The sequence below is a fragment of the Chenopodium quinoa genome, unplaced genomic scaffold, assembly GCF_001683475.1.
Source record: "Chenopodium quinoa cultivar QQ74 unplaced genomic scaffold, ASM168347v1, whole genome shotgun sequence".
In the NCBI taxonomy this organism is placed as follows: domain Eukaryota; kingdom Viridiplantae; phylum Streptophyta; class Magnoliopsida; order Caryophyllales; family Amaranthaceae; genus Chenopodium; species Chenopodium quinoa.
This window is the reverse complement of record NW_018743920.1, coordinates 4,562,043-4,578,726: the sequence shown is the minus strand read 5'-3', so window position 1 is coordinate 4,578,726 and position 16,684 is coordinate 4,562,043. Positions and strand designations below refer to the sequence as shown.

At 37.2% G+C, this 16,684-nt stretch overlaps 2 protein-coding genes across 5 annotated transcripts; one reads left to right on the top strand and one right to left on the bottom strand.

Moving 5' to 3' along the window:
- The first annotated feature begins 1,429 nt into the window (after window positions 1–1,429).
- Window positions 1,430–9,402, top strand: LOC110688057 (oligouridylate-binding protein 1B-like). Of its 2 annotated transcripts, none has more exons than XM_021864736.1 (12): window positions 1,430–1,716; window positions 2,836–2,897; window positions 3,113–3,215; window positions 3,932–4,008; window positions 4,086–4,147; window positions 4,249–4,336; window positions 4,540–4,615; window positions 4,736–4,766; window positions 5,335–5,454; window positions 7,659–7,744; window positions 8,185–8,361; window positions 8,649–9,402. In XM_021864736.1, exons 1-12 carry the CDS (start codon window positions 1,615–1,617, stop codon window positions 8,925–8,927), a joined length of 1,263 nt encoding a protein of 420 aa, XP_021720428.1. In that variant the 5' UTR covers window positions 1,430–1,614; the 3' UTR covers window positions 8,928–9,402. The 2 variants fall into 2 exon arrangements, with proteins under 2 accessions (XP_021720428.1, XP_021720427.1); XM_021864735.1 differs by having other exon boundaries at window positions 4,240–4,336.
- A 233-nt stretch (window positions 9,403–9,635) lies between these two features.
- On the bottom strand, window positions 9,636–14,914 carry LOC110688058 (protein FLUORESCENT IN BLUE LIGHT, chloroplastic-like). 3 transcript variants are annotated; one of them, XM_021864739.1, is made up of 6 exons: window positions 14,569–14,914; window positions 13,087–13,289; window positions 12,401–12,563; window positions 11,141–11,461; window positions 10,096–10,138; window positions 9,849–10,014 (listed from the first exon to the last, which is right to left on the bottom strand). In XM_021864739.1, the coding sequence occupies exons 1-6, from the start codon at window positions 14,666–14,668 to the stop codon at window positions 9,981–9,983; spliced, it is 864 nt and encodes a 287-aa protein (XP_021720431.1). In that variant the 5' UTR covers window positions 14,669–14,914; the 3' UTR covers window positions 9,849–9,980. The 3 variants fall into 3 exon arrangements, with proteins under 3 accessions (XP_021720429.1, XP_021720430.1, XP_021720431.1); XM_021864737.1 differs by lacking the exon at window positions 10,096–10,138 and having other exon boundaries at window positions 9,636–10,014; window positions 14,569–14,912; XM_021864738.1 differs by lacking the exon at window positions 10,096–10,138 and having other exon boundaries at window positions 9,636–10,014; window positions 13,087–13,280; window positions 14,569–14,912.
- Window positions 14,915–16,684: the final 1,770 nt, after the last annotated feature.

Below are 16,684 nucleotides of genomic sequence, written 5' to 3'. Positions count from 1 at the left end.
GTTATAGTGAAACGTTTAAGAAAATAGGGCAGCTAACGCACGTTATAGCTAGACATGTTCGAGAAACATTTTTGGGTTTATGTCATAACTTCAATATGTAATCAATATTAAGGAGGGTAAATATGTAAATACACATTTTAAAGAATTTCTGCGTAATTGTCCAAACACTATATATGAGAGTTTCTCAAAATTGAACACAAATAAGTAAATAATCATTTTAGAGGATATTATTGTCCAAACATCATTAATAAGAATGATCTCAAACTTTTTAAAAGATAGAGAAACATAGAATATTTAATTTTTTTTATTGAGAATTTTTTCAAAAAAAATAAAAATGCTCCTATTTTTAACATTTCTTATAAGTAAAATTTTTGGGTTTTTCTAAGCTATGCCCCTAAACTTTTTTGGTTTCTAAGCTGTGTCCATGCTTTTTCAAACGTCTAAGTTGTGCCCTTAACCTCACTTTTTTTAATTAGCAATAACCTTTGACGTTAACATTAATTAACGGACGTTACGATTGGTTAATTTTCGTTTCTAGTTACTTATTAAAAACATTAAAAGAAAAATTTACAAAAACAAAAACATAAAAAAAAATTAAAAAAAAAAAAACAAAATTCCCCCGACCGCCAAACCCTACCCCTCCCCTAAACTCGCCGGGAAACCGCCCGACACTCCACCTTAACCACCTAAACTGGCCGGCCGGTACTGTATCTCCCCATCTCATCCACCTCCAGCCCCTCCCTTTCCCCTAACCCTCTCTACATCCACCTTTTTTCTCGAAACCCCAACCAACCGACTACCCTCATTCCTCCATCAAACCACCACGAAACAACCCTTAACTCCCTTTTTCACACCCCGAAACGACGAGGGGGAGTCGTTTCGAGGTGGGGGAAGGGATTGTTGGTTGTTTCGCAATGGTTGGTGGTCGATTTTTCTAGGCTTGTCGGTTTTTTGGGCTGGGTTTTCTAGGTTGGGTTGCGTCACGTGGTTGTGTTCGTGGAGTGTTAAGGAAAGAAGGAGGGCGAGGGGGAAAGGACAGGGCTCGCCGGCGGGAGGAATCTTTTGGGCAAGGGTGGACAGCCGGTTGCCGGCGGCGACGACGTGGACTGATGGGCTGGGTTGTGGTGGTGGGAGGGTGGTTGGTTTTTTTTTCAAATCAATTCTTAATTAAGTTTTAATTATTTTATTTTCTGATTTTTTAACTTTTTTTAAAGTGTTGGATCAATTAGAACAAGACATGTGTCAAATTATTAACGCCTCTTAACTTTCGTTAATGGATATGACTGTCAAAGGATATTGTTGATAAAATATCGTGAAATGGAGGACAAAACTAACTTTGAAAAAGCATGAATACAATTTAGAAATTCAATACCTTGGGTGGCATAGCTTAGAAAAACCAAATTTTTTTTTATTTCATGGGACAGTTATACTCGTATTTCCCTTAAGGCCTCCCTCTCATTTTCTCTCTCCTCTTTCCCTCAAAATTTTCTTCGAGGGTTTTCTTCTCTAAGTCGAAACCCTCTCGAACCCTAAAACACACCCAGAAACCCCAAATATCTATCCATTATCTTAATTTTCCCCCCAAATTGATTTCAATTTCTGGGTTTATTGAGAATGCAGAATCAAAGAATGAAGCAACAACAACAAGCTTTGATGCAGCAAGCTCTTCTTCAGCAACAGTCTCTTTACCACCCTGGTCTTCTTGCTGCTCCTCAGGTATTTTTTTTGATCCATTTCAGTTTTAATTTCCTCCGATTTTGAGGTTTGATTGCTTGTTTTGGTAGCTAGGGATTTGGGTTTGTTTTAGGTTCGGTCATTTTGGATAGATTAATTTAGGGTTTTTGGAAATTTTTGATTTTGGTGTTTGATTTTTCTGTTTTTGTTTGATGTTTTACCTTTGTGAGCTAGGATTTGAAGTTTCGAAACTTTGGATTTTGTAATAATGGGGTCATTTTGATTTATTTTTTATTTGTCAGTCTCGCTGATTTTAGCTTGTTCGGGCTTAAGAGTGATGGGGTTTTTTTTGCTTCAATTTGAATTCTTTTTGGGACATTTCTGGATATTATGTTTCTTGGACTTGAAATTATTGCTTTATTAAAAAATGGGGTTCAACTTTTATGGTTTACGATGTAAGCTTTGAAATTTGATTCAAGACAAGAATTCCAATGAGTATCAGTTTATCAAGTGTGAGCTGATTTTCTTAATTGTTTACGTCTCATTCCCAGGAGTCATCTCTGTATTAAATGATTAAATTTGATGGCTGTGCTTGCTTGAGCTTTACTTTTGTGATGGCTGAATTAGTGTTTCTAGACTAGATGGTATACTGTTTGATATTGAAGTATCTTTTTTACTGACCATAAACCAAAGTGTGAGTTTATTGTCTTTGTTCGTGAGTTATATCATCTCCTATTGATGCTGAATTGTTTTGATTAGTAACCTGGTTTGATTTGGGTCTTGTTTCACGATGTGGGGCGTGTTGTCACACTTGGTGTACTTGTTATCTCAAATTAGGGTTCTATCTCTTATATGCAGTCAGTCGCCTAGACTTTTCTGCCAAGTTTGAACTTGGCTGCTGAGTAGCTTGTGCTGGGTCTTTTGCCGTTCACCTTTTTGTTGGTAGAAGTTATGCCCTGTTTGCTTATAGTTTTTAGAGAGACCATAATGCTTTATAAAGTTGCATTCTAAGCATGTCACCTTTACCTCTGTTTTTTTGAGTATACTTGCATTGAACAGTAGTGATGGTTGCCTACTCTCCTGTGCATTTGAAAATGTATATTTTTATCATCCCTCCTTCTCCTCTATAAACTTACATATTTACCTGTCTTAAACGTTCAGATAGAGCCATACCCCAGTGGAAACCTTCCTCCGGGCTTTGATCCTTCTACATGCCGTAGTGTGTAAGTGTTGTTGCATATTTCTTATAATTTCTTTTTGCTGTCTCTTTTAGCCCCCCCCCCCCCCCCCCTTCTTTTTTTTAAATAAAATAATTCTATGTGCATTTTTGGCTAGCTTATTCTGAACAAGGTTCCTTATAGCACTTTTTTTCCCTTGTTTTTTTTTTCTTTTTTTTTTCTTTAATTTTCTAGTTTGTTTATTTTTTGAGAAAATGCAGGTATGTGGGTAATATTCATCCTCAAGTCACTGAACCATTAATCCAAGAGGTTTTTGCTAGTGCTGGCCCTGTTGAAGGTTGCAAGCTTATTAGGAAGGAAAAGGTATTCACTGCGGTTGTTAGGTTACTTAGTGAAAGGTCTATGACTTGTGGATATGAGTGAAAGATAGTGGATGGGAATTTTCTTTCTCGTTTCTGCAAGATGAGCAAATATAAGATTTATAAACTAGGACAACATGACAACTTCCTCACTGAAGGGGGGCAAAGATCAAAAGGGCCATTATGTCTTGAGAATTATAACATGGGAGTAACTTTGACCTCAAAATCAATAAGTACTGCTTAATGAAGCATATATTTGGGTTCAATATTTGGACTACTTGATTCCTAAGTTTTCATCTACCCTTGAATTGGGCAGCTTCAATGGGCTTTTAGACATCTACTCCCTTTGTTTCTTACTTTCTAGCACACTTTTCGTTTTCTATTATTCAAATGGTTCCATTACACTTTTCTTTTTGAGTTATAGGTAACTCTTTGCTATCTATCACGTTAACTCCTTTGATTTTTCTATCCCAATACTTAATTAGTTTCTCCGTCCATTAATTACTATCATTCTTAACCTTTGTGCCAACCGCAAGTGTGAAGAAATTTTTAAAGTTAAAGAGAGTACTTCCGAGGAATTTTTAGAAGTTCTTTATCCTTTAGATTTTCTTTATCAATTTTGTTTCGCCTGCTTAGTTGTGTGGTACAGCACTACTGCCTATTTAGGATTAGTTCTTGGATCAGAGTTGGGTGCTAACAAAATTCTTTTGCTACGTGCAGTCGTCCTATGGTTTCATTCACTACTATGATCGCAGATTTGCCAGCATGGCTATATTGACACTTAATGGAAGGCATTTGTGAGTGGTAACTTGTTTGGTTTTTCTATCCATTCTGCATCTTTTGCCTTTTCTTATGTTAATTATTTGTTATATAGGTTTGGGCAGCCTATAAAGGTTAATTGGGCGTATACTAGTGGTCAGCGAGAAGACACTTCAAGTAAGTTCATCATCATCTTGATTCTAGTTATCTAGCACAATTTATATTTGATGTTTTTCATATAAGTGGCTTAGTTACTGACACCTGTGAAGATTCTTCAGACCACTTCAATGTATTCGTTGGGGACCTGAGTCCCGAGGTTACTGATGCGATGCTGTTTGCTTGTTTTTCCACGTATCCTAGTTGTTCGTAAGCGTCATTCTTCCCTATCTTTATTTGGATCTTTGCTTTATACTTGTAATACTAGTATTTGTTACATGTCAATATTTGTTGTTTTTGTTTTTTATATTGAATTTTGTCACTGCTGAATGATGATACCCAAGGCCATGTTTGTTGGTGAATTTTGGTGGTTTTCAAATTTAATTGACTTTGTTATTTTCTTCTTTTCTCAGAGATGCAAGAGTAATGTGGGATCAGAAAACCGGGCGTTCCCGGGGGTTTGGTTTTGTTTCATTTCGCAGCCAGCAGGTGGTTTCATTTCTTCTTCTTCATTTTTATTTATTTATTTATTTTTGGTTCTTTTTCTTCTCCCTCATTGACTTCTTTGTACCAGAAATTCCTCTTTTAACATTTCTTTTGATGCTACAGGATGCCCAGAGCGCTATAAATGATCTTACTGGTAAGTGCATTTCAAATCATGCACATTATTCTCCCTTTCTTTGTTATCTTGCTGCTGTATGTCTTGTATCGTTCAGAGCAAGATGTTCATCATATGGTTGTCTATTCCCCTTTTGTTGAATGTTTCTTAGAGGGATTTGTATAATTTATGGTGGAAATTTTTCGCTAATATTTGCCTTTTATCAAGTCATTATTACATGTTAAAGTGGATATTTCACACCAGAATAAGTGAACTTTTGACCTTTTTGCTTCTGTCACAGATGTAACTTTTCATTCCTACTTGGTTTAATTTAGATAAACTATGTTTTATTTGGTGTATAATAAGGCTATGGTATGCTTAAAACTTGGGGTTCTTATTTGAAGTTTAGAACTGATGGGACCTCGTATGACTGGAGATAATATTGTCATTTTGACTCTTATTTGCTTTCAAAGCCGTCTGTGCTGTGTTTTTCCTTTTGCTATCAAGAATGTGGCTCCCCATAGTTCTTAGATACATAGATTTCCTTCTGATTTAATTGTAATTCTACATTTCAACATAACTATATTAATGCTATGTATGTATATTTCAGGAAAATGGCTTGGTAGTAGGCAGATACGCTGCAATTGGGCCACTAAAGGTGCTACTAACAATGATGATAAGCAAAGTACTGATTCAAAAAGTGTTGTGGAATTGACAAATGGTTCATCAGGTTTGTAATATCTCACATTATGTTCTAGGATTTCATGCATTTAAGTTCAAAACGTCTCTACCTTATTGGGTTATTATTGAGTTGGTGAAATGATTTTAGGCATTAGTTCCATGACCATATCTTAAAAAAAGGTTGAAGTTATTGTTTCGTGATTGTTTTTGGTATAATTTTAGCAGTTAGAAATGAGTCATGGAGGTCAACTGACACCAAGGTCGATGTGATTCAACATATATGGAATTAAAAGAGAATAAGGCATGCAGAGCTCAAATTCTAATGATAGGAACATGTGGGCGTTTTTGTTTTTTATTTATTTCTGTAATTATTGGCAAGTTGTGATTCATATAATCATATTTATCTTCAGTGGAGTTAGATTTTCTGTTGTCTCATTGTCTGGCTCTGGTTGTGGACTAGATTAAAATGCTAGCTGTTGTTTGACTTGTTGCATGTCACTTTGTCAGAACTCAGAACTAGCTTACCCTTCTTGCAGATGCTTAGATACAACTCATACTATGTCTTGAATGGAAGCCTCTTTAGTTGAGGCTTGGCAATGATGTTGATGTTCTCAGGTCCTACTGACATAAGGTGCTATATGTATGTTTAAAAAATTGGAAGTGTCCTTATTAGTTGTAACATTGAGTGCATTATCATTGCAAGTGTCTTCAATCTGTTGGCTTAGAGTCTATTGTCACTTGTCAGTCTGTCACAGCTTTACGAGTTTGTTATCAAAGTGCATGGAAGGAAGGGGTGTGCCTTTGGGTTGATTAAGTGGAGAATAAATAACAAGGTTCATAGAGGAATCTACATGCTTGGCTTGCTGACTAACCTGACGGGATTCTGAAAGCTGATGATTCTAGGATCTGTTGTTATCTTAGGAAAGTATTCACTTTTAATTAGCATATATATTGCTCTTTTTTGGGCTATAGATGCTGATTTAGAGGGCACCTAGGAGATTGTTATCCTGTATCAGCAAGGCAAGGGTAGATACCTGTTTTCACAATTGGCATCATAAGTAAATCTCTGTATGTGTTCAGCTAAGCTTATGCTTTTGACCCTTAAGGTAGACTAACCGTGCTGGGTACTAGATCTTCACTCTTCAAAAGGAACTGTGTTCCTTCTTCACTCGAGACCTCTGAGATTCTGATAAATGTTAATGCGACCTGTAAAACACCATACAATTCTTCTGGTTTTTGAAACCATGATAATGAAGGTCTTAGTGCCGAGAAAAATCAGATATTCAGTCAATTCTTACTTATATTTGCCAGCCTGGTGCCTTTGTGTAGAAATTTGAAATATCTTGGCTTAAATTGTGATTGATAGCCCTCTGAAATATGGACTGTAGTGACTAGTGAGAAAGATGGCAATGAGAACTTGAAAGGTAATTCAGCATTAGGTTTAGATTTTGTGTGTTATATTGTACAATGCAAACTTAGGAAAATATTGTTGAAGCACCTGTGCTTAAACCATGACCTGCATTGGTTTTATACCTGGACTCTGTTCATTGAATACTTTTTTTGTTGGAGCAACATTGGAAATCCAGTCTATACTAGTATACTCCACACCACAGCATTTTGCTATAGGCCAATTTTATAGCTGAAACCTGTTTCTAGAAATCTTCTTAAGATAGTGAAGTATTTCCCTGCCTATAAGGTGTTGCCTTTCCTTTTAACACAATGTTTTTGAGCTCATCAACGTGGTAAGGAGTTTGGAGACTTGTGGCGAAGTTTTGTTTTGTAAATTTTAATCTACTACGTTCAAAGAATTTAATGAATTATACAGTATAGCTATTCAAATGGAGGAAGGCTTCCAGTGACTTTCATGTACTGAATATTTTTAATTTCATTTTGTGTGCATGAGTCTCTTTGCTGGATATCTTATCTGGAATGAGTCTCCAATGGAGATGACAGTGACCAACTTGGAGAAGGATATACTTGATTCCATCCTGAATCATTATTGTTTAAAGTAACGGGTGGCTCTTATACCTGCCCTCGTTGGCAAATATGTTTTCTGAAATTTAACAAGCTGGTGACAAATAGGAACTCTAGTGAACCATCTATAATATTCAGACTTTTTTCTTCTAAATCATCTTGCATTTGATGCTCTTCCACTGTTTATCTTGTGTATATGCTCCTACAGAATAGGTTATCCCCATTTCTGAATTATACATGCAATCTGTTTTTGTGATGAAATCTTTTTGGGATTTTCAGAAGATGGAAAGGAGGCCACAAACAGCGAAGCACCTGAAAACAATCCTCAGTATACAACTGTATATGTTGGGAATCTTGCCCCTGAGGTAATGCAATGTCACTTATGCTCTTTTTTTTTCTCCTTTTTTTCTTATTGTTTACAATGGAAGGGGGCGGTCCATTTTTGCTTATACAACTAGACGGTTTACTTGCTGTGCCCTACCCAGTAGCATTATTGTCGTGGCTGAAGGGTCGTGAAATATGTTGTTGTTTTCTTGAGCACACCATTTCATGTTTCTCAAAATCACTGTTAGATTTTTTTTAATGTATTTGAAGAAATTTGGTCAGATGTGCTGTGTTATACTGTTAATTGGAGTAGGGAGGTATTGGGCTGAACTTGCAGTTACATGAGTTAGTGTGGTTAAATGGAAAATGTTACAATAAGAACCAGAGTTATAAGAAATGATGCTTGTTACAAGGGTTCTTGACTAATGCTAGAAGAGAATGGGCAGATATTTACCACTGATTAGCCATGTTTTGCTTGCAGACTACCCAGCTTGATCTCCATCGCCACTTCCATAGCTTGGGTGCTGGAGCTATTGAAGAAGTGAGGGTGCAGCGAGACAAAGGCTTTGGCTTTGTTAGGTACAGCACTCATGCAGAAGCAGCTTTGGCCATACAGTTGGGAAATACACAAAGTATGCTTTTGGGCAAATTAATCAAGGTGCGTCTTCTGAATCTCATCTTGAATTGTCACAACAGTGTACATAGATAGCATGGTCTTGTTTAGTTATGTTATAACTTATGATGCATACATTTTCAAATTTCACTATTCATGAAAGTATGTATGAGTTTAACCCGGATATTGATTGTTTTCTAACTTTGTGACATCATGATTTTGCTTGATGCATTTGATGATTATGATCATTTTATGTTATCCATTTAATAGAAGAGTGGGTATTTTTAAATATTTCTTCTGCCTGGCTTCCTGATGTCTGTCATTGCTTGTAGTGCTCCTGGGGAAGCAAGCCGACACCAGCAGGGACAGCTTCAAACCCACTTCCTCCACCTGCCCCTGCACCTCTAGGCCTTTCTGCTACAGATCTTCTCTCTTATGAGAGGCAACTAGCTATGAGTAAGATGGGTGGGATGCATGCTCTGATGCATACACAGGGGCCACATCCACTCAACAAGGGTAGTATGGGAATGACAGCTGCTGGAGCTAGCCAAGCTATTTATGATGGCGGGTATCAAAATGTTGCTGCCCAGCAAATGATGTACTACCATTAAGATCTTGATGCACAGCCCTTCTGGATTCGTTCTGCCCTGCGGATCTGCATTCGTGTGTCTAAAAATTGTTTTATTAGCTATCTATGTTTCTCCTTTATATGGGGGGTGGGATTGAGGCATTTTACCCTCCCTGTACTTGATTGTGCTGTGTGTTGATGCATGATGTAACCTTTTTTTTTTTTTTTTTTTTTTTTTTTTTCCTTTTTCCACCTTTTCTCTACCCCGGCTTTTGAAATTTCTGTTTCTTTTTATTTTCTTTTCTTCCTATCTTGTAGGAACTGATGGTTGATCTAGAGGAAGTTTGTCCATTACGGACAGTAGCTTATATATATATATATATTTTTTTTTTTCTCTTAGACTTTGGATGACCATATTGTTGCGGAGCCTTATGACAGCAGTTTATGAGGAAGTTTTATGTGTATACTAATTTCCCATATATGACAGTTATGACCAAAATATTACGAAGTATTTACTATCTAGGTGTGCACATTTTTACCCGTTAACAAAGTTAGCTTTTTCTTTCTGGTGTTAGCTAGTTTCTGCTATTGATCTTTTAGCCCAAAAATTGTAAGTTAATTAAGCCCACCGACAACTACATTGCTACAATTTGTCCAGAAACTTTGAACCTCTGTTGCTTAGCTGATTATGTTTCTCTGTTATGTAGATTACGTTACTGACAAATTGTGTAGGCTATAGCGAGGGAAAATATTACAAATTAAAATCAAACTTTCAACCATAAAGTGAAAGAAAAAAGAATAGATCATTCCTCTGGTGAAATATAGCCCAGCTGTGATACAAAAGCTTTCTAATATGATTCTGATTTTACAAAAAAATTGCACTACATCTCTAGAGTTGCTAGCAAGGGACAGTAAAGGTAAAAAGGCAGGTTAATCTTCTAGTCTAGCAATATACTTGTCATAGAATTTTCCAGCTTTTTCAAGATCTCCAAGCTCAGTATAGCAGTCAGCAATTGCACCATACGCCTCTGTATTTCCTGAAGTTTCTCCTATGCGCTTAGATATACCCAGTACCATGTTGTGGTATTTTATGGCTTCACGGTACTTCCCTTGTCTTTGCAAGGAGGCTCCTGAAAAGCATTTCAACAGTTCAAATTTAGTGCATGCATATTTGATGTTGTGTATGTAGCGTTCAAGGGGAATACCATTACCAATAATGGAGTGACGACCCACTCGGCGAGGGAGTATCCAATCCTCAAATGAAATGGTAAACCACATGTGAAACAAACAGCAATTATTTTTAAGAAAAAACTTCGATATCTAGCCCTCTTAACTTGGTTCATACTTTAATATGGTACAGAAAACATCCATGCATACATTATGCTGAATAAGGTAGACAAATTGGCCCTATTTGACCATGAACGGATAGAAATTTCATTAGCAGTTCTAACAAGGAATAGTAATAATAGATCCTATTAGAACTAACAATTTGCCTTTCAAATCTACATAATCAAGCACAAGGACAAATGTATACTTTGTATCAGCTATGACAGTGGTACAAGGTAGATAATTGGCAAATTCCAACATTTATGCGATCTACTTTATATATTATGAAGTATGGAGCATATTGTTATACTCCTACCATTACCCTATTGAAAAAGAGCCAATTTACTTTATAAAATACTCGTTCTGTCCTACATAGCACTTGCTTTAAATGGACGTCTCAAAAATACACATTTACCTTTTCAAAGTAGTATTTTCTCTCTTCATAGACCCTTTTCTCATATTTGTCTCTCATTAGCTACTTTTCAAAATTCCCATGCCAAACCCAGATATGATACGAAGTATCTATTTAAGGACACAGGGGATATACTATAAGCGATTGTATTTACTCCTCTTCCCCTAATGTACTCTTTTACTAAACAGCTTATATGTCCAAATGACCAAATACAAATGAAAAGCCCATACAAGTGCCTTTTTTTTTCCTTAATCCCCTCTGCTGCTTTATGTTACCTTCTAAATAACAGAAATTACATTGGGATATTTGATAGCTAAAGCTAATATTTCACCAACTTGTCTCTGCTGGAATATTATTTTGTTTAGTTCTGAACCTCATGTATTGGCTCGTTTTGATGGTATTGACTAGACACTTGATGGTGTATAAATAAAGAAGCAAAGTTAAAGGGCAGAAAATGCTGCATGTAAACAACAATTGCAGAACTTATAGCCAGATCATAAGATAAAGCAAAAACCAACCTAGGCCTCTGGCAGCTTTCTTTTCCTCGATAGGATCGTTCAAATTCTTAGCAAGTTCCTGAGCAACCTTAAACTCTGTAAATGCTTTCTCTGGTTCTTGGTTCCTTAGATAATTCTTCCCAGCCTTCAGACGAGAAATCAGCTCCTCTTTCTTTGGATCAACTATTACTTCACTCTCTGGGACTCTGTTACTAACAGGGGCATAGCTTAAGCTAGGGGCATAAGATTCAATTTTTGCTTGTCTTCTTAGTGCTGCATTAATCTGACGCAGTTGTTCATTGAGTTTTTCAAGTTCTCCCTTCCTTTGCCGAGCCAGTAACCCTGTAATAGAAGCACAGAATTTTAAGATCCAAGTTACAAAGCACCAACAATCTACTACTTAGCCATGAAATTAGTATGATTATGAGTGGTTTGCGCAATCCACAAGGTAACAGAAACCTTCGTTCTAGGTTCGAATTATCAGCTATAAAGGCTTATATAGCTTGGACCCAGGGGCTGAGCACAGGAGATGAGTAGAGATTAGCAATTTGTGATTTTGTGTAATTAAGGCCAGTATTATTTAAATGATTGTCAGAATTTTCATGTTACTTCAATGAATAATGTATAGTAGGTGAAACTGAAGAATTATTCATAGTTAATACTTCATCAGCTCTGCATACATCTGAAGCCCATAAAAGGTTTTCCAAGGACAGTGGCTGCAACAGTACAACACATTTCCAGGTCCAATTCATATGATATGGGAAGTATCAAGGTGCGCAGAAAACTAGCAATTGTATAACTATTGTTTCCACATTTTGATGATTAGTTCAGGCAAAAATGCTCTCAGATGAAAGATCCAACATTCAGTAACAGAGATGCAATCTTTTTAAACATGCACAAGGATGTCTTCCTCTTGTGGTAAGAGGTAACTTACTAGGCATGTAAGCATTATGGCTTCTCTCAGGCAACTAACACATATAGAACTCTAGCAGTAATCAACAAAATGAGTTTCAACTAGTACAGGCTCGCCTATCACCTTCAGCCCTCCATATGGTTCTAGTGTAATTATAAAGAAAACTTTGGATGAGTTCTTTCACAAGCTTCAGGGATCAAGCTGAGACAAAGATAGTAAGCCTGTCTTAGCAGTGTTCTTATAGCCAACGTTAAGTCTTGTTCCCTCTATCAATTTATACAGATTCTATGTGTTCCAGTCTCAACTAATTTACCAAAAAGTTCAGTCTGAAATTTATAGAAATATGAGAATTAAAAATAAACACTCACCTCCAACAGTTGCCCCAACAAGTGCTACAAATAGGAGCACAGGCATATTGAGGAAGGAATTGTCTGCCTCATTTGTTTTTGCTAGAGCTTCTGAAGGCATAGCCAGAAACATGGCATTAGTCAATAGAATTGCTCTTGTAGGAAATCTGGCAATCCATGCTTCCTGTCATGTTGACAAGTGTTCAAATTATGAGACAAATGCTTGACACCAATTTACTAGTAGAAAATGATTAGTCAAATGTTTTTAATAGCTTTAATCCTGGAGAACATTATTCAGATGTTTCTGATACTTATGGCTCACTATCTAATATAATTGAAATTAAATTGATTGGAAGCCATAAAGTTAGAACCTTCTAATTTGGGTCAAACCATACATGAGAACTGAAATAATGAAAAATCTATCAGGAAGGTCATACAAATTAACTTATTAATGAAACAGCTTGACAAAAGTATCTGCCTGCAATTAGGGGAAATTAAGAGGTTATGCAGCAGTTTCCATATTGATTAGACCAAAAAAAGAGAAAAGTTCCGCATTGTTTCTTTGTGAAATTAAGTAGCTACAAATCTGAAAAGCAAAAAGGTAATATGTGGCATAAAAAGAGAAAATATTAAGGTTAATGAGGATCAGCATAAGGTTTCAAATCACAACTGGCAATTAAATGGAAAAAAAATACTATGCAGCATACCTGATTGACAAAAAGGCTTCGGTAATCATCTTTAGAGAGTGATGGAGACATATGAATGCAACCTTTTATGTTAATCTTGTTCTGGAGCCGGTACATAGATGACATTCCAGGATATATCCCATAAGTCTTAGACAGTGCAGATGCAGCATATTGACTTGACAAAATGAGTTTCTTGGGATCATATGGCAGCATCACTGGATCCCCTAAGTCAAACACCACTTACCCTCATAAGAATATTATGTATTTGTAACTCAAGAATGCAAGATAGTTTCGCAACCAATAAGGAGAGATTCAAAATCCAATAAAGACATGCATCACTATCTGACCATTACCAATAAAGAATTATACTGCTTTCCTTGCCTGAAATGGTGGTCAGCCTTCTCATACTTTAATTCAGACGATGTCTACAGTGATTGTGAACACTTAAAACTCATAATATATACTAACATGCTGTCCTCGCCATCAATTAAATCACCTTCTTGAGTTCTCAGACAGCTTTTACATATGAGCATGTCACTTAGAATTGTTGTGACTGCTCGGTGACAAATTCTAACATGGATAGGAAACCATCAATTAGATATCGGTCAAGCTAGCAACTGTTCTCACAGGCATGCATGAAACCCCACATAAAAATAAGTTTCATAACTAATCTGGAACTTGGGAGGTCCAAATTCACACCCACAAAACAGAAATCATGAAACAGAGTTTGTGCAGGTTCAGAAATCAACTATCAACACTTCAAAAATCTAAAGAAAATAAATGCACAAATTGCTCCTTAGATTTCATGAACTACTTAAGGTATCAACATCCACCTAAGTGAATTAGTCATGAAAGCAGAGGCATTTCAGCATCGATCACTCATATCGATACATTTAGCTTAACCAAAGTAACGAGGATAATATCCAAACAATCGAAAAGGACTGACCATTCATGCGAAATTTAGGAGGCACGGCAGCACCAGCGGCATTCTTAAGGGTAAGGGTTACCCTTTCTAGCCTAGAATCCTTTGTGCTTCTAAGTTACAATCTAGACCATGTCAACAAGAACACTAACTAAATAGACAGTCTTCAAAATGCCACACTGAATTTATTCCTCACCCCTTCGTCTCTAAATGCTTTAAGTTTTGTATAATATATGACACTCTACAGTCTTGCTTCCAGATATTTCACACAAACTTCACTGCAAACGAGCTAAATCAAAGGATAGTTTTCCCATTAGATTGAAGGATATAAAAGAGGTAAAAACCCGAAATTCGAGCACGAAACATAAAATTTTACCAACTAATCTAGCTTGCAAAACGCCAAATTCATAATCATTCTTCTAAAACTTAAACACCCAGATTAAATTTTCATGAATTCTACAGGAAAATACAGCAATTCTTCAAATGGGTAACAGAATTATGATTATAAGCACACAAATCAAGGCTTAAACAACAGTAATTTACAATATAAAAGAGGATGATTGAGTAAACTTAGTACTGACCCTCAAATTTAAACTTTCTGGAGAACAATTGCTGCCATGAAGAATTACCAGACTGCCTTACAGGGGAGAGAAGAGAAGAACAGTGAAAAATCATCGCCATTTTTATCTTTTTTTCCTGATAAATTGTAGACAGGAGAGAGAAATGGGTATGGAATTCCACGAATTGGGAGCTTCAAAAGAGAGAAAATGAAAAGGGGTGATGAAATGGTAGACGATAAAAAGATGATTTCCAGTATTTTTGTCAGAAACCAAGTGCTGTTTGCTAGAATTGAACAGATTTCTTAGGGGTGGATAAAAGAGTGATAATACTGATAAATTGTCCTGAGATTTTCTTCTTAATGCTAATTGCTACAGTACTGGTAATTTATATACGAGTACGTAGTCTAGGTTGCACCGATACGGACACGGACACGGGTACGATACGGACACGGAAAAACGGCAATCCTAATATAAGGGACACGGGTACGGCAAATAACAAGACAAATAATAAATCAAAAAAACGAGATTTTGACAACCTATTCAACAAAACACTAAATAATTAACCTTAAAACAAGTCATTTACCGTAGCTAAATAATATTCTCCTAATTCACATACAATAATGTGCTATGAAATGTGTTTGGAAGGCGCTCGTATTATAACTCTTACCTTTTTCTCTCGTACTTTACCTTAACTTTCTAATTAAAAAAGTTAAAAAGATGAGGTGACATATCAAAGTGCAAACCGGATCGTATCATAGTAGGATACGTTTTGTCTCAAAGTGTCTAAATATATTAAAAAAACTGGATGCAGTTTTTATGTGTGTCCATCGTGTGTCAAACGAGTGTCGGTGTCCGACACGGTGTCGGACACGGACACGGCTGTTGGACAAAGTATCCGTGCATCCTAGTACGTAGTATCCGCAGACCACCTAAATTGTACATCTAGGTGGTACCTTAAGGCATTAGCCAGCCAACCGAGTTATGAATTAGCTAGTTAATTGAGGAATGAATCAAGGGAGTTAACTTACATTCAATAATTTATTACCTGTGAATTAGGAATAATAAAAGTGATGTTAGAATTTAGGGGCCGTTTGGTTGGGGGTATTCATCAAATGGAATGGGAATCAATTGTCTTGATTCCCTTTATTGTTATTTGTTTGGCATTTTTTCCCATTCCCTTTACCCCAAATCCTTTCAACTTCATTCCCCACCCCCCCCCCCCCGGTTTTTCCATTCCCTTTCCTTAGCCACCACAACACCACCATATCCAAACCAGCCACCACCATCCTACCCTATCCCCACCACCCAACCACCATCGCCGCACCTTCACCGTCCCTCGCTGAGCACCCCGCCCATTGTTGGAGCTCCCCCGTCTCTCGCCGGAGATCCCCTCCCCCAAAAAACTCCCCCACTCCTGTAAAAACCCTTAAAACTCACCCCCTTCCTCGTAAAACAGCCGATCGACCCTCCTCCCACCCTCGAAACCCTAGATGCTAGGGCGGTTTGTCGGCAAGAGGAGTATCCGTTTCAGGCGAGGGATAGGATGGGTTACGAGTTTCAGCCAAAGGGGTTGGAGATGGATTACGGGTTTCAGGCGGGATGGGGGATGCGAGTTTCCGGCGATGGTCGAAGTGGAGAAAGAGTCGGGTCGGGGTAGGGGCTAGGGGTCGGTTTAGAGTCGCCAACGATTAGGAAGTTGTGCCGTGCGCCGGTTGCGAAGGGGAAGGAAAAAAAGGTGGTTGACCGATGAAGGTGGTGGTGTTATTGGCTGGTTGGTGGAATGGTGGTATGGTGGCTGGAGAAGGTAGATAATAGGTCTTGTGTGGTGGTGGTGTGGTGGTGGAAGTGGTAGCTTGTTTTCCTTTGTTATTCAAAACAAACAACATAGCAAAATTGGGGGTTTTTCATTCCATTCCGATTCTTTCCCTTTGTTCATTCCATTCCAATTACCCCGTGCAAACCAAACGGCCCCTTAGAGGTATGACATACCACGTCTAGATATTATATATAGCCTCCGAAATCATTGACTATGCATGTGTAAAAATCTTAAGTATTATACAAACAGACTCATTTTATTCACGAGTTGGTTATATGTGTCTAAATCAAAATGAATACCAGAAATCGCAGAAGCAAAAGT